Source organism: Anguilla rostrata, chromosome 13, assembly GCF_018555375.3.
Source record: "Anguilla rostrata isolate EN2019 chromosome 13, ASM1855537v3, whole genome shotgun sequence".
NCBI lineage: Eukaryota > Metazoa > Chordata > Actinopteri > Anguilliformes > Anguillidae > Anguilla > Anguilla rostrata.
In genome coordinates this window covers 24,573,343-24,596,262 of record NC_057945.1, presented here as the reverse complement: position 1 = coordinate 24,596,262, position 22,920 = coordinate 24,573,343, and the positions used below count along the sequence as shown (strand labels likewise).

Below are 22,920 nucleotides of genomic sequence, written 5' to 3'. Positions count from 1 at the left end.
TGTTCATATATAATTATTTAATTATTTCCATGTATGTCCTAACAATGTGCAATTTTATGGTATGGAACATATACAGTATATATTATGTAACACAAAAGTATTATTTTGTTGTCTATGTATTTTGTCTTCTTACTTGAATATACACTGCACTCTGTAAGTATTGGCACAGTGACACCATTCATTTATTTATTTTGCTCTGTACTCCAGCACATTATATTTGAAATGAAGCAATGACGTTATTATATGAGATTAAAAGGGGCAATGGGGCTGATCCCCTACAGTAAATGGTTTACCCAACATGGATCATGGAAATAATCTCAAATTAAAGGTATCAGTCTGCACTTCAACCTCACTGTCATTGTTTTATTTCAAATCCAATGTGCTTGAATACAGAGCCAAAACAACAAAAATTGCATTACTATCCTAATACTTACAGACTGCACTGTATATAATATTCGGTGAGAAGTAAGACTTCCTTCCCTTTATGTAGTCAGACCACTAGTGTGAAAGCTTTAATGTGAAAACATTTCATTTAATCGACTCTATGACTCTCTAAGGCTCTGTTTATACTTTGATTTTATTTCAGCATAGCTATGGAAATGCTCAATTATATCACGTTTGGTTCTAATGTACAGGTAAATCATCATCTATTTCAAAGAGTGATGGAAATAGATGATGAAAAATGTGAGAACAGTTTTACAGGGACAATTAATTTATATCGGCCCCTGTAGTTTTCACTAATGGACAGCCCAAGATACTGTAGCTTTACCCAGTTTGTACATAGGAAGCCTCCCTCTCTGAAGCCTAAAATAATAATATGAAAGAATCTGGCCCTGTCTCTTCCCCAGTGAATAGGGAATGACACTGAGGACTGTACTATGGGGAGGAATGTATTTAATGTATTGGACCAGCCCAGGAGCAGCATACAGTGAATAGCATTGATTAGTCTTGCTGTCTAAATGATCTGCTTTCTGCTCCAGTGGCCTTAAGGATCCAAATCACAGACTTTGTTAGTACTGATCTGATCACTTTTTTTTTTTAAGTGTTCACAATTCCACTTTCTTTCCCCAGCATCTGGAGTACTCCAGGACTTGTGTTACACACACTCCTGGCAACAACCTGGTGCACAGCATCTGCATCCCCTCATTACTTACATCCTACCATCTGCTCCTTTCCCCCTCTCCATATGACATTCGATTGAGCATAATAGCATTTATTCAAAAGCAGTTGATTGGAACCTGAATGAAGGACACTCAGCGGGGAGTTAGAGTGGGAAAAGAGAGAGAAGCCAAAAGTATAAACATTATGTTTTATATCCAGAAATGAGCACACGCCTCGGTTCATATGGAGCAAATTATTTTCTCAGCATATTATGTTTCCTGGGAATTTTGGGGTTCTGTCACATGTATTGAACATTGATCAGGACAATTATGCACCATCAGGAAAATAGTATACAGGAAATTTGCAGTCTTTTTTTAGTCTAGTTCTATTGGTAGAAGGCTAATTGGTTAGCTTAAGATAGCGCACTTAGTGTATCATACATTCTAGTGATGGCTACATTAGTTAGCAAGTAGCACTCTCAGCATTATGTTAGCTACAATAACTAAAATGCAAGATGCAAAACAATGATTTCAAATAAATGCCAAGGACTGTCTTAAAAAGTGTATACCACACCAGAAATAGCCTTCCTCTCATGGGAAACATTTAAACTGTGAAAAGCTCGGTTTTTAAATGTGTCTTTCAATATGTCACAAATTTGACCAATTATCTATAATTTCTTTTCCCCACAATAAATTGTTTTTTTTAATATTCTGTTCATACCTTAGGAAAATTATTTCAGGAGAAAAAGCACACCTGCTCAGAAAAGAACAAAAGGTGGGTCTGAATATTGCCTGTGATTATAACAATACATGACATGGTCTTCCAGTTAATTCTGATGAGTGAGTTCCAATATTTATCAGTTAATGGCATCTTAACGAAATATAACAATTTACTGAATTGTTTGATTTGAATCACCTGAATCACATTTATAAGAATAAACAAAGAACGTTTATTATCCTTTCATAAACTACAATTCAACTGTTGGTATAATATAATACTAGTAGTTACAAATGTATAAGCAACAAAAACCTGATTTATGGGATAAAATCTCGAGAAGAAAAATTCTATTCATATTGTAAGTAAGCATACTTTTGCTTGCACATATAACTTTTTTAATATCTTGAAATAGTGGTTTTCAGAATAGCACAAAATATAAGAATTTCATTGCTACTAAATGTATCAGACAATAGGATCTACGAAATCTTAAAATAAAAAATATTAATATACCTCTGCAGCCCAATAAATATATTAATTTGTTTCATGTAAAGGCCTTTCCGAATAATACAGAACAAGCTGGCTGATGTTATTATGTCAGGTGTAGCAGCACAAAATGCAGTGAATTCTAAGGGTGAGCATCTCCACCTCTTGTCATGCCTAAAGGACAATGTGCATGCTGTTTTACTCCTTTGAAGTGTAGATTCTGCTAAAGTTGCTAATGACATTCACACCAACTCCAGAGAGATGAGACAGCAGGATAAATATATGCCCAGGGGAGCATAAATGGAGATTCTGATCTCTCCTCAAAGCTCCAAGCTGTCAGTCATAAGCGCGCACGCAATACAAATTCCCCAGTGAGCCCAGTCTCCCCGAGAAATGCCAGCCAATGGGATCGGTGTGTGCAATGAGGTGGATCCGCGATGCACTTCAGGGAGGTTGCTGTGTGGCCTGGAGTTCATCTGAATTCAGGGACATGCCTTGCCTCCTGTTTCAGTTGTCACCAGCCATCTTCACTTTTCATCTGTGAAATCTGAGAAACTGCTCAGTGGGAAGGATGAAGGAAAATGCCTTATACATACGTCAATACGTATCACTCTATGATCTGAAATATTGTCTGTGTAATACCAAAACCTAATTTCTTAATTTTTGAAATTTATTTCTTATAGTCACTGAAAGCACTTCTCCAGCTAAATACACTATATGTTAAATGTCTAATATAAATGAATAAGCACAGAAATATATAAAACCATAACAATGCTGTCATTGAACCTTTGCAAAAGTGTTTCTTGCTGTTCCTGAAAATCACATTTTTCAACATGGTGGTTTTTGCCTGAAACAGATTACTCAAATGTTTTCTTTTTTTTCTGGTACTTCAACTCTACAAACAGAAAATACAGCACCGTGTTCCCTCTTACACTGTGCCTGCAGTGGTCATTCAGGGTGGATTCACAGGTCATTATGCTTCTGTGCACTCCTTAAGTCAGCACTTTCGGAGACAGTAAGTGCTTTCGGATCATGATGACGGACCGAATGTACAGCTGATGTACCTCTAAGTGGCCACGCGCAGTATTTCAGATGCAAGGTTGCAAATTAGCCTGTTCCTTCTTCCCAATTACCTTCATTGTGCTGAGCTGATGGATGCGGCTGTCAGAGTTTATTGCCAAACTGTGTCTTGCATCGGGCCTCCCCGCAGTTATGCAGAGTGCTTGCGGAGTTTCAGTTCACTGACTTTCTGTACAAATGCAGCCCAGCTCAATACTGGCACTGTGCTGGATATCTGGAGTCCCGCAGATGCTGTGTCTGCACTCTGGAGGCTCGGATGAACATGGAAGTGGGTGGCAATGAACAACAATTGACACCCCAGGCACACAGACACACAGGGGCATTTGTCATGCCTTCCTTGTCTGAAAGTAACATTTTCAGAAAGTTTCTGCTGAATAGTTTCCCCAGGCAGGAACAAAGCACATTGGGCCAGATTTACTAAAAGACTGCGACTGCTTTTCCGATGCAAAAGCTACAAGGTCGCAATATCTACGTCATATTTACTAAACGGTTGCAAGGTGTCAAAATCGCTATTGTGATGCATATTGTTTCTGAAACCTTCTTATGGGTGTCTCCTACTGCAAACATTTGCATGAGAGTGATGAATTAATTTGATTGCGTAAATAGAACCAGTCTTGGTAAATTGGTCGTCAGTGTGTCAGTATACGGTGAATGTTTTGTGCTGCAACTATTTCCTTAGTAAATCTGGCCCATTATGAAGTTTTTTCAATGCTAGCTTTCCAATATTATTATATTTTGTGAAGAGAAAACTGCTGAGATTATACTCTCTCTAGAACTTATCTATGTTGAATGTTTCCAAGCTAGATGCAATTTTGTAAATGCAATCTGATTCTATTTTAATGTACTGTGGCTTGTGGATAGAACATTACCTGAACTTCCTCTAGAGTATGTAGTTCATTACACAGAAACTAAGAGCAAACTAAGCCTCACTGAAATCACTGGGCATTCTAAGTTTTAAAATGCATTTAGTTCAGAATGACAAAAAAAAAAAAAAGCTTATTCCCACAAACCAAGTTGCACACACCTGTCTCTGTGAATTCCAGCCTAATTGTAAGGCTGCAGGAAGTTTCAGCAGAAAACATCTGGATGATTAAACCAGAACTGCTGGCCCAGGGAATATGTTGCTGCAGGGTTTGTTAATAGTTCCCATTATCTGTAATTACCCTCTCTTGGATCTGTATTGATTTCCTGTACACTGTTAAAAGCCTGTCCCAATAGAAAGGTCAAAAAATAAACTAAATGCCATCAGAGACCACAGACATCTTTGAGAATGTAGCCTGTCTTCCCTGCTAGTCAATATGCTCACCCTTGACCACAGAAGTTCCTATAATCCCTCTAGGACAAAGAACACACACACAGCATCATCCAATACTGGAATTTGTCTCTGCCAACAATGGTGTCCCCTAGCCTTCAACACAGCTGGCTCTGCTTTCAAATACATCCCATATCTAAATATGAGCCTCTTGGTCCCGAGGAACTGGCTTTGGAATAGCCAAGTTCTGGGAGGATTTTTTCATAAGCATGTCGGAAGAAAGATTTATACTCTTTTATTTTAATTGTTTCTGAAGTCTGCTGTCAAATTATATAATGAGTCATAACATGGACAGCCTTGTATGAAAATATGAGAACAAAACTGCAATTTATTTTAATCTATTATTCAATATACAACATATTGTGAGTGTGTTTATATCACAACAAAATTAAGTGCCCATTGAAATGTTCTAGCAAATAAAAAAGAATACTCAAGTGTAATTTTTTAAAAAAGCTTTGTTGACTACATATCTAGTTATCAAACATTCACATTTCTATTGCTTGTTACAGTGATTATATCTGCAAACTAAGTTCTAAATTAAAAAAGTTTTTCCCATAAACAAAAAGGTTCAAATGATAGTTGATACAACATTACAGTACAATTGCTAACGGTATTCAATAGACAGTATATCAAGTCTAATCTCAATTTGTCAGCTTATATTTAAGTCCATAGAAAATTGTGTTAATATGATTCAGTGCACAACAGTCAAACTGTTTTACAAAAGAGTGAAAGGAACATTGCAAATCTCTATGAATACTGCCAGAGGAGAAAACAAATGAAAGGAACAGTTCCTTCTGTTGAATCTGTTGACCCCCAGGTAAGTCCACATCCACATCCAAACTGTGCGATTAAGAGTGCACCACAAAAATAAAGCACAGCAAATAAGAGATCTTGGAAGCTAAAGAAAGCTGCCAATTTGAGTGTCAAAACAGGTAGTGGAGAGAAGAGGCATGATGCCCTATAAATAAAAAACTAACTATGACTCTACCACTCTCAGATGAGCAAAGCTGACTACAAAAAAATCAGAATTTTTGGTTTTAAAATCTGATTTTTTTCCCCAATTGCGCTCAAAAAAAGATGTGTCATTGTGCTCCTAAAAGCAAAGTCTCCTACACTTCACCACATGTAGTAGCTTCTCGTAGTATCAACCTGAGTCGGCTTGGTCTCTGATGCACCCTCCTTGTCCTTCTCAGACTCCGCCTCCCACAGATTAATAAGAGGTGGATAGAGCTCATTCAGGGGAATGGACGAGGTCTTCTGCATGTACTTCTTTAAGGAGTGGTGATAATTCTTTCTCTTGAATCGCTTGCCAATGTACACAGCAATGGAGGCCAAGCTGATGATCGCAAACATCGTGCCCATAACGGCTGCCAGGGCAGCGCTGGTGCCCTGGTCAGAGATTTCCAGGGCAAAGGCTGCATTCTTGGTGGTTACGTTGACACAGGACCTCTGCGTCTGCTGGTGGATATTTGAGACGGTGAGACATACCTCATACTCAGTGGCAGGCTGCAGGTGGGTGAGGTTGTACTCGTGGACATCCACAGGCACTCGAGCGGTGTAAGTGATATGGGGGTTGTCGATCTTCATGGTGGCTGATGACCACTTCAGGTTGGAGGTCATGACATTGGAGTTTACCTTCCAGGACACAAGGATGGAGTGGGTCTCAGTCTGCTTGACGGAGATCTTCATGAGCTGGGCACTGTCCAGTAGGGTCCCATTGATCCGAATGGTGGACACCCGCGTATCAGCACCCTCGGCGTTCTGGGCCACGCAGGTGTACTGTCCAGAGTCCTCCACCTGCATATGGTAGATGCGCAGGGTTCCCTCGCTGCTCAGATGGTACTTGTCAGACAAGATGTCCACAGTGACCTTATTCCCTAGCGGCGTGACCCAGTAGATCTCAGGCTCAGGTTCGGCCACAGCACGGCAGTCAAGGTCAATGGTCATGCCTATGTCCAGACTGAGGTGGCTGGGGAAGGTGTCGTGGGAGATCATGGGGAGGCACTGCTCAGCAGACACTTGCAGTTGCACCTCCCTCACATGCTGGCCCCGGAACTCGGGTGGCATAGCGCAGAACATGGACAGAGGCTCCATGAAGCGGATGCCGGTCTTATTGGAGCTCATCCACTGGATGACACAGTCACAGCGCAGAGGATTGCTGTGGATACTGATTTCTCGCAGGTTAGGCAGCAGCTCCACTGTCCTGTGGTACAGTGCATTCAGGGCATTGTTGTTCAGCATCAAGCTCTCCAGAGACGGCACTTCCCGGAAGGCTAGCCGGTTAATGTATGACAGCTTGGGGTTATTGGTGGCCTCCAACTTAGTCAGCTCAGGGAGATTGTCAAGCGCATATCGATCGATGGAAACCATCTCCCCCATATTGTTCACACCCAGCTCTTTTAACCGTAGCATGTTCCGGAAATCCCCTTCCTGAATCTTGTGTACTGGGTTTTTGTTTAAATCCAGGAATTTCAAGTTTGGAACTTTCTGCAGTGCGAGCTGCGGGACTCTAATGAGCTTGTTGTCATAAAAAGAAAGGCTCTCAAGGTTGTCTAGTCCCACAAATGCATTTCCGGGCACATCGGTCAAGTCCATCCCTGCCAGCACCAGACTCCTCAGATTAATCAGGGGCTTGAAGTTCATGTCCAGAATCCCAATTACAGGGTTCTCTCCTATCATGAGTATCTCCAGGTTCGGTGTTGACTCAAACCAGCGGCTGTCTATGATCCTCAACCTGTTGGAGTTGAGGTGGAGCCGTAGCAGGTTTCCCAGGCCAAAGAAGGCATCAGCGGAGATGGAGCTGATCTGGTTGTGATTAATGTAGAGCTCCTGCAAATTGATTAAATCCTGCAGGCAGTGATCAGACATCTCTGAGATTTGATTCTCCTCCAGGTGCAGCGTGGTGAGCTGGGACATGTTTACGAGACCCACATCCCGGATGCTACTGAAGTTGTTCTGGGACAGGTCCAGTTCAGTCAGGTTGAAGAGCTGCTCAAGCTCCTCGCTGGTGTGGGCGATGTAGTTGCTCTGCAGCAGGAGAACCTGGGTGTCGCTGGACAGGTTGCTAGGAATGTGGGTAAGCCGCAGGTCATTGCAGTCAACGGTGGTGGCCTCCCTGTAGGTGGACTGAGGAGTGAACCAGGGTCTGACCTCACACACGCATAGCTGAGGACACTCATTGGCACTCACCAAGGACAGTCTCACTGATACTAGGAAGAGGCCAATGCACAGCTCGCCTAGTGTGAAGGGGGAGGATGCTGTCCCCCTTGCCATGGTGCCCATCCCCCGTCTATCTGTACGCACCTGAGACGGGATCTAATCCGGAAGTGACAGACAACTTTTGGAGTGGGCGTGAGACTGTCATCAAACAGAAATGTTTATCTCTGATCTATGTAGAGCCAAGGTGATTTGCGCTGAGGAGAGGAACTATGGAATGTGTACTGAGCGAGAACTGGAGATCAGACACCTTTCTGTACCAGTGTGCTTTTCATGTGCTCAGAGATGTGCTTGTGTCTCTTTCTTCCAGCTCTCTCAAAGCGGGTGCACGGACCTGGAAAAAGAAAAAAAAAGCAAGTCACAAAAAGCGTGGTGGTTGACAGGCAGACAGACACACAGAGCCATGTATGGAGCAGTGGGTACAGATTCAGGATAAGCCCATGCACAAAGCAAATAAATAGCATTGTATCTATGAAGACCGCAGACACAGTAATATTAGATTAATGAAATATATATATATATGAAATATATATATCTTTAAGAATGGCCTACATTACTGATTCACTGTCATTTCACATAGGTCATCTGCGGCTGGATTCTTAAATATCCATAAGCCAACCCTCAAGAAGGTTGGCAGTGCTGCGTTTTTTTAAATAATGCTTTTATAACAGCATTCCAAAACAAATTACAGATGCAGGCTCAGTGGATGTGTATAAATAGCAACTGAAAACATATTTTTAAACCTTGCTTTTAAATAATTAACATTATTTATTTTACTATTTATTTACTGCTAAAAAATATCTCTCATCTTGTTTCTGAAGAAATGAATGATAAAGAATTTATGATACTGAGGACCAGATTTACTAAGGAAATATTCACAGCAGTCCAAGAAAATGTGGTATGATGTTAGGCAGTATACAAAGATAACAAAAATTCCTGCAACATAATGCAGGAAAAAGACACAGGTGGTGGTCGTGGAGGTAAAATATTAACACTTTTAAAAAATAGTGTAATAATCCTGGCAAAATGAGTCTGCTATTGGGGTGGAAAGAATAGATAAAGCTTAACTTGTGATGGGAGAAGGCTGCAGAGTATTATGGTAAAATTGCATTCACAATTCATTATATGCCCTGCTGAATGCATTCCCACAAGACATTTGTCTATATTCAGAACAGTTTTTATACTAACCACTAGCTAATGGTCAATAGATGTTCTGCATCCTTTTAATAAAAATGTGCGAAACATACCATTTAAAGAATGTAAGCTAGGCTTTATCAGTCTGCAGCAAATTAATGCCAGCTTTAAAAAGCCGTTAAAATCCACAAGCAACGAGGTGAGTTTCAATTAATACATGCTTTAGTAAATTAGATGGAATACTTGGAATTGACCTAATTCACAAAATAAACCCCCCTTGTTTTAGTGCATTCACTCCAGGCACATGCGCATGAACAGATTTAACTATATATCAGAGGGAAATTTGCAGTGACATAATTCCACTGAATCACATCCTAATAGAGATTTTGTGCTGCTGCTAGTGTTTAGTAAATCCGACATAGATTCTGCGTCCTTGTAGTGACTGGTGTGTTAAAAAAGGCAGTCACAATCTTTTAGTAAATATGGCCACAAGAGCAATAATTCACTGAGAGATATGCATTGAAAATACTGATACACATATGAACGTACTGTATGAATGGGATATTCCTTCAAAAAGTAAAAAAAGAGAAGAAAATCCAACTGGTGTGATTTATACAGTGAACAGACTATTATGCATGCGTACATCTTCCTAAAATGTAGCACTTTTGAAGGGAGCTCACATTTCTTTAAGGGCTTTCATCTCAAAAGGCATATGAAATGCACATCATTAGTTTTCCCAGCATGGGTAAATTCCCTGTGCTGCTTTAGAAGTCTGTGTGCAAAAAAAAAGAACAAGAACCAAAAAATTTCATGCAACATCTTCTTCTGCAGTCTGTTTTTTTGCCCCAAAATACTTCAAAACAGTCCTGCAAGCATTTTCATATATTCATGAGGACCAATTTCAGTGCTTTTTCACAAACTTGTGTTAAACGTCTAGCTTGCATTGTATCTGATTTCTTATTTTTAAAACTGACAATTAAAAACAAATATATTATTCTCTATTGAGCTAAAAAAAAAACCATATCAGTTTGTGATGGGTTCGTGTATGAATCGATTCCTAAAAATCACTTCACGTAGTTATTAATGCAGACTAAACAAGATTACTTTGTTCTCTAAAGAACACGTATGCGGAGTACGAACAAGCAACTACCCTTATGTATTAAATGAATATATAATTTTTTTTTATTTACTATTGAATGCTAATAATGTGAGCTCAATACCTACAACTTTCAGTGATAATTATACCAACTTTCCTCTGTTCTAGATCTGAATATGCCTGTAAAAATATGTCCATGTAACAGATCAGGCAGAAGGAAAGAAGATTGAGGAAAAAACTTTTGGACAGTAAAGCTTAATAAAGCTTCAGTTATTCACTGGACTGGTTTGACATGCCTGATAGGGCAGAATGAAAGCATTTCTTATGGAGGACAACAAAGCCTTTAAATGTGCATTTAAGACAGCCAAAGGGCTTCTGGGTGGCTCACTCAGTAAAACCATGAGCACCACAGTCTCGGATCACATCCGGCCCATGCCAGTGCCAACTGTGGCCGACAGTCCTCCAGGTGTGGCACACAACGGGTGTCCCTTTGCCCAAAGGATTATGCACAGAACTGTTCTGTGGATATATGGGAGGGATTCAATCAGAGGGAACAGAGGTATTCATTGCTTGTGTCACCCCTGTTGGCCATTCAAGCACCTGTGGCTTACTCTCTGAGCACGCATATATCGGGGTCTTCTCTTCTCATGTTCACGTTCAAATCCTAATTCTAATAATGGACCACGGACATGAAGATGTGACTCATCAGAGAGATATGTTTAAAAATATCTGCCCTCGAGCAAAAAGGTATAAATAGTTCCCTCACTGTGAAAAAGTTAACAACCGAATACAAAGAATATCTGAGACATAAAATAAAAAATCTACACGACACACACACTTTTCAAACCTTTAAATGGCAAACTGCTGAGACTGTCCATTAACGCAGTTTTCTGAAAGAGAGTTCCTGTAATTCTGACTCATTGCACAGAGGCTCAGCTCTCTGCACCCACCCAATGATGCTAATGTGGTAAGTTTGAGCAGGTCTGCAGACAAGCCCAGACAAGAGCATGGCAATGACATGGGAATCTGTGTTTACAAGCCAAATGTTGCATGTTCAATTGCTGTAGCACACATAGACAAATGTTTCAACCTGAGCTGATCAGTAAACATTCCGCTGTACGGTTACTATGCAGAAACGTGAGCAACATCGGAGATTTGTTCTGCAAATGAGAGATTTGGGAGATGGGAGATTTGTTCTGCAGTACTGGATGTGCTTGGCTCGTTACTTGGCTTTGGAGGGATCTGCACATGAACTGAGGCCTGAGCCTGGAATCTACCACTCCAGGGCCCCAGTGGAGACATTAACATCTTTAGCATAGCCCAACCCAGCTTCCATTTTACATGAGATGCTTCAGTACACAGTACTGAGAAAGTATCAAGGTGTTGCAAATGTTTTTAAAAGCCCATTAGCTGAACATTGAATTTATTTCTGGCTCCTTCTATTTTTACTCCCCTCCTCCCAGGCATCAACAATTCTTGGAACACTGCCCTCGCAGAATACTGAAAAAATCCATAGGGAAGCACGCTCCATGCTGTGCTCAAATGCTGCATTGTCGAGATTGTCGAACGATCTGCCCTGCAACAGGGGGGAAAAGCATGATAGTTCAGCAGTAGCTGTAAAACACAAGATACTCGAAAGGGATAGAGGAACAACGCAGTGGGTGTGAATAAGCCCTTTTAACAAGCGATCGGATATCAATTAGAAGCTTGGAAGCTCCATGACCGCAAGAGTGGCAGTACAATCTGAAGTGAATCGTGATTATAACCTGGGCTGGAAATGTGTTCATTCACTCAGATCAAAGCCTAACAAAGTCCTACAGGCAAAGCCCACTTAAAACATTCCTGAACCCCATCAGGAGTATTAACTGAGGACCATATTTATTCTTTATTAATATAAGTATTTATAAGACAAAAGGAGAAATAACAAGAAATAGCAGTGTATAGTACATCACAGTGTAAGAAGATCTGGTTTAAGAAGCTTTAAAATGGTTATCACAGTAGAAAGGAAAAAGTGTATGTACAAATCCAACCAATCTATAAATATTAACATCAGCCCATTGCTTAGTGCTTTATCAGAACAATAGTAACAACATGCCCCCAGGTATTCCAGCAGCAACCAAATCATTAATGGCCAATGCCCCCAGTCCTAATGTTTGACCTACTGCTCCATGTTGTGCCAAAGTTCCATGACACTGTGTGACAACAAGAACTACACCACAGTGCACAGGAGGGGCTTTCCATCAATATCACTGATGGCTTTTTACCGCATGATCGCAGCCATTAATGGCAAATGATACCGCCAAGATGCACGGCTTGATGTTTGGCATGCAGCACGCTGCGCTGCTTTGAATTTGTCTCTCAGACAGCCCTTCATCTCAGCGTGCTGCGCTGATGTTTGCCTGTGTCTCTGAAGGGGAGGGTCACTGCAAGTCCCCAGGATTAGTGTGGCAGCATTTAGTAGCCTTTACCTATATATTGGGTTGAGCACTTCATTCCTCGATAGGGAATTACTGTTCTTCCCTCAAGCAAAATACTTGGTTCAGCAAATATACAGGAACATGTTGAGCTTACCAGTTTGTAGGCCACACCAGAGAAGGGTTTCCAGAGTGTAAATAAAGTAATACTTTATTATTAATACTTTAAATTATATTTGAATGTTTACTGGATACGTGGGTACAACCTTTGAGGCACCAAAGTAACGGGGCAGTTGTATAATGCAAGATGTCACAGCTTAGAAGCTCTTTAATATCTTATTAGTAGTTGTCATTAAACACATCCAGTTGACTACATCTAACATTCACGGAAATCCTGTCATTTTTCCACATGAAATGTGAAAAACTCAGTTTTTTCATTTATAAATGCATGTATGAAAATCAAGATCATTAAAAATGATTATATGCCCAGGCCTTCAGGACAACGTAATGCAGTAAATCATTGGAAGGTAAGCATCTTTCCCTTTCTTGAGCTGGTTGACTTTCTTTTTCAGTCTTCCCAAAGCATTGTCTGTTAGTCCATCACACTGGAGGCAGCAGTGCTCCCTCTCTTTCCCATGCCACTGTGATCGCTGGTGGGACGTGACTTAAACTTCAGCCCGTCTCCCTCGCTCTCCCTAATCAAAGGTGACAGCTATGAAAATCTCTGCCTTCACGCAAGACCGTAAAGAAATAAGGCATCTGGTATTCAGCTTACAAAACCCATCAGCTCTGACCGAATGGGTAAATGTAATTAAGTCTCTAACACAATGCCCAACCTCTTCCCCCTGGTAGGACGTGAAACCCACAACAACAGAACCCTTACCTTGCCACCCCCCCTAATAACCCCTCCAAATAAGGCAAGGAAATACATCTTTGCTGGTGAAGTCTCCACCAAGAAAGAAACGGGGAACATGGGGTGTCTCTCAACACATGATGAAGGCTCTGAAATTGCTATTCCTCACTGCAAAATTTGAGAGTGATTATGAGAACAATAATCAATATGCATAATCAGTCATAGCAATGACCATTGAAGGGGGGTTTAAGCCAGCAGGCCATGCCCTGTCCTATCACACATTACTGAGTCTGAGAAAATCACAATCACCTTGGAAACCTAAGTGGGGAGTATACAAAAACATATCACGGAACAAGTGTGTTATTTTGACATTTTAACAAATATTGAAGAGCACCGATTGACTGGTTCTTGAAATTAAAGCATATTGTCCACAATCTTCTGCAAAACTATACACTGGATCAAGGGTAAACTGAGTCCAATCCATGATTTCAACCTGCAGCCCTCCTGACCAGCACAGACAGTGGTGTTACATGTAACACAATTATACTACGATGTCTGACTTGCACAGCTGGTATAGCGCAATAATATGATTTGTATGACTGAAATATTATAGGTGATACAGGTTTTTTGCCACAAGTATATTACAGTGCCATTGTGTATATCGCAGAAATGTCACAGAGTGTGATTTGAGCAACAGGGATGTTAGAATGGTATGATTTATACCACAGATATAAAGCAATGGTGTGATTTCAGCCACAGGCATTTTTTTCAGGAACAAATAATTTAAAGAAAAGGTCTGCAGGTGCTGTCAGAAGGAAAAGCCAAGGTTTGCCATTGTATATGTATATTTATGTTGTGTTTTCTTAACACTGAAGCTCAAGATTATATCTTCATTCACAGTCATTTTTCTGAAATGTCCTGAATAGTAATATCCAGATTTTGACAAGAAAATGGGTAGTGGGTAATGTTTGTTCTTTCCTTGATCTTGTTTGCACAGGGTGTACATCCCTCACAATGACACAGAGTTCAGAAAGAAAACAAATTCCATCACACAATTCCTAAATAAACAAGACACCCTGCAGTGATTCCACAGGACCCAGGTCTCCACATCTACGCTACAGGTGCCCTATGAAATCTGCCCCAAACCCTTGTGTTCATGCACAGTATCCTAGGGTACATCAGAATCCCCCAAAAACATGGGAATGTGGGTGCAGCAGTAACACTTTCAGCATCTCACAGATAATCAACAAAGTGTTTCTATACTCCAGGATCACATGAGCTATCTAGCCAAGTGCACTGGGAAGGCTGAGTATTTGCATAACAAGCACCCCCCCCCCCCTCACCATCACCAAGAAAAATGCTCCACTACAAGGTAACATCCAGTCTGTGCCAGTGCTACCCTGAGCAGCAGTACACATAACAATGTTACACTCAACCAGGTTACAACATAGCAAAGAGAGTGTGGTGTGTTGTTGGAGGGCTGAGTAAGTGTGATTTTTATTTCCCCTCAATGTTTGAGATGATAAATGTTCACTCATTTCAATTAATATCACCTCATATCCAAGGCATTGAGAAATCATTATAAATTAGAGCGGCAATGTTTAAGCCACTGTGATGAATGATGGCCAATCAATCACAGTGTGGCCACTTCAGCCTCTTTCAAGGAAAACCCTAGCTTAATTTATCCCTATGAGTGTGTGTGTGTGTGTGTGTGAGCATATGTGTGTTTGTGTGCGTGCATGCATGTGTGGTGTGTGTGTGTGTGTTTGTGTGCGTGCGTGCATGTGTGTGCGTGTGTGCGTGTGCACTATACAGGTGGGAACGTCTTTCAGAGAGTGTGAAGAGATTGCTGAAATGATATGCACATCTACAAAGACAAGGTGTAGCCTTCCCTTAACATATAGAGTACAAGTAAAAAAATACTGGAATGTCTGATTACATTCAATCCTATTACATCCTAATTCTTATGTTGTCCTCCATGGCTTAAGGTATTTTCTGCTCATCTAATTCACTATTTACAATTTATTTACAATAACGTAATAATAAGGCATAGACTTCACACTGTGATGGCAGAAAGCAAGGTATTGGACACGATGTAGGCAAGGATGCCACAGTCTAACAGGAGGAATACTATTACTATTAGATTGAATGTTGCAGCCCTCAGCTAACTGCAAAGACTGGAAAACGAACGCCTTCTGAAGTCTGAACAACGAGTCCATCAATAGCATAACAGAGCAAAATGCTGTTTTTCAGAGACCTGCATTTCTACCAAACACATTCCCCCTCTTTCATTTTATCCAAATTTTTGGAGAGGTATAAAAACTGGGAAGAGCGGCGTCTCTTAATTGTGAGTCATACAACAGGCCTGTGTTCTTCTGGTCACCATGGAGACGAGCTGCACCACTGGCATGCCTGTTTCATATACAAATGAGCGGGCAGCTGTATGGGCCATTGATCTGTGAATGGGATAACTATGATGAAACAACAAATGTGCCACATGCACAGATTGCTTTATTCAATCAAAACCTACGGTTTCTGACTCAAACTAAAAAAGACCGGTTCCTCATCAAACCCGTGCGGTTTGCCACATTAAACCTACCCAGTCCGATTTTGTAGCCACATTACCATAAATTCACAACTCAAAATTTCCTCAAAAAATATATAAAACAACAACACAATATGAATGACTCACAATTTATTTCGCAAAACCTTTTGAATGCATTGACTTACTTCATTTAGGTATGCCTATTTGTGATTAGCAGGTATTCATACGTAGGGCAAATATAAATGACATTACTCAGGGGCCTACTCCTAAAGGTGTTACATAAAATTATAATATATGCTCAATAAAAGCAAGGTCTTCCAACCGTGTTCTTTGATGAAGACAAATGCCACAGTACAGTGTATTCTTGCCTTTGAGGAAAAATGCTAATGAAATTTACAAAAAAATGGAATGAGGGCATTTTGAAACACATCAATCTGATAAAGAAAACTGACAGAAATGTTTTGGATGAGAATTTCAGTTTTCATGTCCATGGGATAGATTTTTAATAATATGACTTCAGTGTATATGTTCAATTGGACCATACTTAATTAATATCATTTTAGTCCAAAGATGTTTCTGACAACCTAGCAGCTTTAAAATGGTGAGCACATATGCAGATTCATGTTCTACAGCAAGAAAATAAAGGTCCACATAAGTCCAAAGTAGCATGCACAGTAACGTTATGTTTCCAGAGACTGTACATATGAACTCTCATTTCATAGTGTTAAGTCACAATTATAAGCATAAATTTCCTTTATAATAGTGTGTGTGTGCGCATGTGAGCGCGCACATGTGTGTGTGAGTGAATGCATGTGTGTGGGCATACGCATGTATGAACATAATATACATAATTAAAATATATCTTTAAGGCCATGATGCTTATCTAAACTTGCTTCAAATGATTTAACTGATACTATAAGAGATTTGAATGATAGGATTCAAACATCATCAATCTTCAACAAAGAAAGTTTGGAATTCTGTGGCTCCTTTTTTCTTCCTACCCAACACCACCCCAACACACACACCCCTCCCATGGCTTTGACTGCAATGGCACAGCAAAGCCAAAGTGCCGTCATCTCCACAGGGAGCAAAAAAAGCTGACTTTAGCAGGTACTGAAAACACTCCACTGCTATGAAACAAATTCCCACACAGAACTAACGCTCATCTCAAGTTCAAATCTGAGTACGATGTTAAATTTTACAGTAAAGTGTAAAGTACCATGCGAAATACACTTTTATGCCTGTCAAATAACTGAATTTCTATATCAATAATAGCTATAAATAAAGGTTTTTAAATTAACTCTGCCCATTGATAAAAAAATACACTCTATAATAATAATAATAATAATAAGTGTATTCTTATTATTATTATTATAACCTTATTTAATCATTTTAAATTATTTTTAGTTAACTATTTTAAATTTGCCCTAATCGTAACTCAGCCACCTGCTGTAATAATCAGTGAAGCCATTCAAAAGAAAAGATACATTTATTTTGTGAAATACGCTCTCTACATTAATCACAGCCCATGCCGACAACAGTTGTGTTACTTAGCAATGCATGCTTAAGACTATAATAACGTTCTCATGCAGCCTTCCCGGTTCAGAAGTCCAAAACCAATATGGCTCAATGTTACCAGACTTCTGTTACCAGGCAGGTCATTACTGAGGCTTAACAAACTGATTTTGAACATGGATATAGGAGATACTGCTGCATCTTCTGTCCCAGTCCTTACCTTATCTGTATAACCATCATAAAATAGAAAGACTTTTTAATTCTCCTGTCCCCTTTTGAATAATGAGAGCTTCCAAGGCCACAATGACCAAGTGACCGTTATTGTCTTTATGGTGTGTGTGTGTGTGCGCACGCATATGTGCGTATACTGTATGTACACACGGTCCTGTCCCTTGACTCCCATGTTTACTACAGCATCTCCAAGACAGCACTGTCTAATAACTACAATGACAGCAGCAAAAATCTGTCAAAAATATTTCAAAATTGAACATTCCATATGGATGTATCCAACTGTCATTTGGTTTAACTAATTAATAGTACTTGGGGTACAAAATAGTAAACAGGAATGTTTAACAAAGAGAACTGGTTAAAACAAAACAAATCTATTTTTTTCTTCTTCTCATTTTTCATATTGCCAAAAATACTACACTCATACGATTTCACCAACGGATTTACAGTCAGCATGTGACTGATATCTACCATACCTAGCTGCGATGCAATAGCTGCCATGCAATCTTAAATAGGCTATGCAGGGCAGGAACTCACTGGTATTGCTGGTGTTACAGTACTTGCGGAAATGTAAGATCAAGTAACAGGTGCAATTATCTCTTGGCTAGGCTACACTAAATACATAACAGCTGGATGAACTGGGACGGCTGTCCTAAAGTAATAGGAAACAATACGTCCTAATCCCTATAAACCCTCCCCCCTTTTTCTTTCTCAGAACTTCTTGTGATTGTCCATTGTCTGGGCCTTTTCTTAAGACTCGCATTCCTGGGGCAATGAAAGAATCGAGACATCTGCCAGAACGTGCTCACATTTGAATGCAAATCAGAGTTTGGCAGATCATCCAGGCCGCTGCCACTGAACAACGGCGCGCGATGCAAGCGTGCATCAGCTGCCCTCTGCACCAAGCCAAGCCGCGTGCGAAATACGAATGGAAGTTTCTGTGCGGTAAAGATCTAACGTAATTCCGCTCTCGTCGTTATGCCAAAGCATGCATGTAAGTTGATGTAACAGACGTATGTGGATGTGCAACCACCCGAGTCTTTGTTACACTTTATCTTCGTACGTTGTGGCAATTATTCCTAAAATATAACGAATTAACGCATATTACAAAATCCATCATTGCATTCGTTTTTTCTCACTGAACTGAAACATGAATGAAGGGCAAGTTTTTCGATAGTAGGCTACACAAAATCACATTTACATGTCTACGATTTAAACATTTAGCACAAAAAGCATAGCTATGCAGGCAAATTCTCAAACACATTGCAATCGCACAGCACAATGGACTAAATCCTCATATTTCACTGCACACGTGCTTGGCAACATGCAGGTTGGTCATGCCGAGGAATTGTGTATCGTATTTAAACTACACCTTTATACATAAAGTAACCTATCTTATAAAGTTCATCAAAATAACAGAAAACAGGCCAATGTAACATCGATACGAATAGAGTAATATAGTGAAATGCAATTGTCCTTGCATACCCAACTGACTATAGGATCGGTCCGCTGTGTCCTTCCAGTAATACAGAAAATTGCGATTACAGTGCTAAGAAGCTGGTTTAAAAATGGAGTACAGTGGGCTTTTCCCCACTTGAACAGAAATGTCGACGATGGCGTATAGCACATGTTCTGCGATGCAACGAAAAAAGATTTCAAAATAAGTGACAACACCTTCGCTTCCTCAATGACAGTCGCATCTCTCTCTGTATTACCATTGCTGGTTATCTTAGGTAGGCTATCTATCGGTGCTATTAGCTACAGCATTGCAGAGCAAGTGTAACACAAAACAAACAATAATTTATATAAACATGTCTTGCAAATTAATAGAAAGACAACACATGGACAAAACTGGTAATAAAATTCGTATCTCTCTTAAGTAGGCTATACTGGCAACTGCGGTTAGAGTGCTTGCAACAAATGTTTCCAAAAATAAAAAAATACCCTGTATGATTAACCGTACTTATTAGAATTATTGTATGCCACAATTTGTCCCTTGGCGATGTGATCATTCTTGAGCGTTAACTTAAAATATGCAGTCTGCTTACCTCGTTTTCATGGCAACCTTCTTTTTAAAAATAGCACTGGGTATATACACTCTCCACACTCTCCACACTCCACAGCTTAGTCTCAAAATTGGTTACGCCAAAGTAGAATAACCGCTTCCCTCCTGTACAATATCAATAAATAAATCACAATAAATAAATCAATACGTTCATACATAAATGCAGCATATGTGTACTGCAACTTTGGATTAACCATAAACCTAACAAGAGCTATGTAAATATTTATATTGAGATCTGGTTCGGCTATAGATACAATATCGATTCGTAAATGTGCTTCGCGAGCCTCGCCTGACTAAACTAGAAAAAAGGGGCTATGTCGCCACCAGCAATCCGCTCGCTGACCACCACCGCTTCTCTACATACTGATTTTGCTCGCGTTCCGCTAAGAAAATATGATGGTAGCACCTGGCGCTGTCCAGACGACTCAGCTGATTCCTAACACGCGATTGGTTGCCAGCTGGTGCCTGTCACTCGTGTCCAAGCAGAGCACCATCTGTTCGTGGCTTGTTGTGATGGGAACAAAGGCATGTGTTGGGAGCGCGCAGTGGGATAACACGGGGCGTGGAGGGGAGGGGGGTCTTGGAATTATCTTGTGGGAACGTTTTATGCTGGCGTCTCCCTCCTGTCTTAGTCATAGACTCATGGTGCAGGCTGAGTGGGAACGATGTCCCTGTTGCCCGGCTTAAAAGGAAAACAATGTTCAACATTTTTTTTTCTTCTATATTTGTCATGTGCGGCTCCAAACCTCCAAACAAATTAGTTAGCCACATTAATAGCCTATATACAGCACAATGCTGTGTTCATTTTGCATGAAACATAAGGCTGGGTTTAATTTTCACCACATTTTGGATTCAAAGTGTGATGTCTGAGGTAGAATCCTTGCTATCTGACGTCAGAATCAGAAACCAACTCATCTACCAACTAAGGACAGAAAACAGCTAATTTGATTCAAATGGAAAGCCACCCTCTGCAATGATCAGTTTCCATATCCCATCCCCTACTGCCAGGTGTTCACATATGGCTTACAATAAGCAGCTGCCGCCTTTAACATTATTGATGAACACCCCAATACCTTAATTTTTGAAATCTGCATTATTGCTTCAGTGTCCAACATCCCATGAACATGTTGCCTAACTCAGCATGGTTACCTCTGAGTTGACGTTGGATCTTCCTTTGGCAGCAGGCAATGCTGTGACAGCAAGCTTATGTGCAAATGAGGCAGTGAGCCTGTGCTGAGAGACACACTGTTGGGAATGGAAAACAACCAGAAGAACGTAGAGGCTCGATACAACCGTGATATCTATGGAGATTCACTGCAGTTACTGAAGAGTGTTGCTGATCAGGTTGTTTTCATCCAGATTGGCTCATAAGTGACATAATGCAAGTTCTGGCCTGCCTTTGTCAAACAATTATTAGCAATAGCGAGTCATGCTGGGCAGATAATTGTTGCTGATACTACTACAAATTAATCCAAAATCTTAAAACTGTGGAGGTCTTAAATTACAAAACCTTAATGGCAACAAGACATGTGCAATTTAAAAATGCCAGTTTGCAAATAAAATGTCCTCTCCACACTTCTATAAAAGAAAACAACATCTTATGAAATGGATTTTCTAACAAAATTATTTATAGAAAATGATGGCAATTTACACTATAGTTTGACCCATGTGTCAGAGAAATTGTGCGAGCACTGTTCCAAGACCTGCTGCCTCATGTTTCATGTAACTTCACCAGTATTGTAGTACTAGAGTGGAGGACTTGGACTGAAGTCCAACTCCTGACAGTACTTTCATGATTCTGAATTGACTTGGACTTGACCATTTTTGATTTGGAAAATTACAGGACATGTTTGTAAGGATTAAGAGATCATGGTCCTTTTGGGTATTTCTGTAGGAAAGCCTGAAAACTCTCTAAACTATTATATCTACATTGATATGGCAGAATGCCACAAACCCATAACATACGTATGTGTTATTATTATATGCTTTCTGATCAGAGGGTTTAAGATGCCTAAAGTACCAAAGCTGTAGATGTTCGGTAATAGTAAAAATAATGGAGCCACACTGCATATAAAGGGAAAACCTCAGTGTTATTAAGATGAGGATTTGTCATGGCTGTACTAGGTAAAAGAAGGAAATAACCAAATATGAGTCATATCCATCAAAGTTAATTCTCCTGCTATGTAATGCAGTATATTTTACATATGTGGATTTCTGATTGATGGAAATTGCTGATTGATGCTGATTTCTCTGATGGAATAAATTAATTTGAATTAGTTTTTACGGTAGTTACAAAGAAACAGAGCTGTGAATTTCAAGGATTTTAGTATTCTATAGCTCCTAAGACCTAATAATCAAAGCCACAGATTCCCCTCCCCCTCCCCCAGGAGCTGCTTAAAACTCCAGCTCTTTCTGTGCAAGTAATGACTCACTGCAAAAAGATCTGCATTCACTCACACTTTCAGGTACTGTAGGAACATTAATAATATCAATGAGCTATCTGTTACTCTACACAGAGATCTAAGGCTCTCCTTCATGAATATTAATGAAAAAGAATAGCAGGGAATTGAATAAAACTCTATACAGTACAGTCTCACACTGAAAAACACTATTGCATACTCAAGTTTTGTTTATGGTCAGTGATTTGCCATAAACCTTTCCATGTCCCACTGGTGTCTTTGGCATGGAGTTTGTTCTTCAGTTTACTCCTGTACTAGCCCTCTTCAAATAAATGCAAAAAATCTATTTGTGACAGGCCTGTCCCCTTGTGCTTGTGGAAAATGTTTTATTTTTAATATGAATAGAAAATATCAGTGAAAAATCAATGCATTTTTTTGAATGTTTCCTGAAAATCAATGTCAGTCGTGACAGAATTTTCCAAGTGTTTCTGCTTTCTGTTTTCACCTCACTCTGGAGATTTCATGGCAGAGAGGGGAAAATGTTCTCTGATCTCCCAAAATCTCATAAAGTCTGAGGTTCACCTCAGGCTCCGGTCAATGAAAGCATTATGTGGGATGGATCTGAAAGTGTCATATTTGGGATTAAGGATAGGTTGCTGCATTATTGCTTTTCAAATGTGAACGTACTCCTTGGATTAAAAAGCAGGTGTCAGGTAAATTTTAAGCCCAGAAATGTTAAACACTGAAAGAAATACATAAAGC

At 40.0% G+C, this 22,920-nt stretch overlaps 1 protein-coding gene across 2 annotated transcripts; it reads right to left on the bottom strand.

Moving 5' to 3' along the window:
• Positions 1 to 5,003: 5,003 nt before the first annotated feature.
• Positions 5,004 to 20,280, bottom strand: LOC135238079 (leucine-rich repeat neuronal protein 1-like). Of its 2 annotated transcripts, none has more exons than XM_064305743.1 (2): positions 20,166 to 20,280; positions 5,004 to 8,243 (listed from the first exon to the last, which is right to left on the bottom strand). In XM_064305743.1, the coding sequence occupies exon 2, from the start codon at positions 7,973 to 7,975 to the stop codon at positions 5,810 to 5,812; it is 2,166 nt and encodes a 721-aa protein (XP_064161813.1). In that variant the 5' UTR covers positions 7,976 to 8,243; positions 20,166 to 20,280; the 3' UTR covers positions 5,004 to 5,809. The 2 variants fall into 2 exon arrangements, with proteins under 2 accessions (XP_064161813.1, XP_064161812.1); XM_064305742.1 differs by lacking the exon at positions 20,166 to 20,280 and adding an exon at positions 19,743 to 20,158.
• Between the last annotated feature and the right edge of the window lie 2,640 nt (positions 20,281 to 22,920).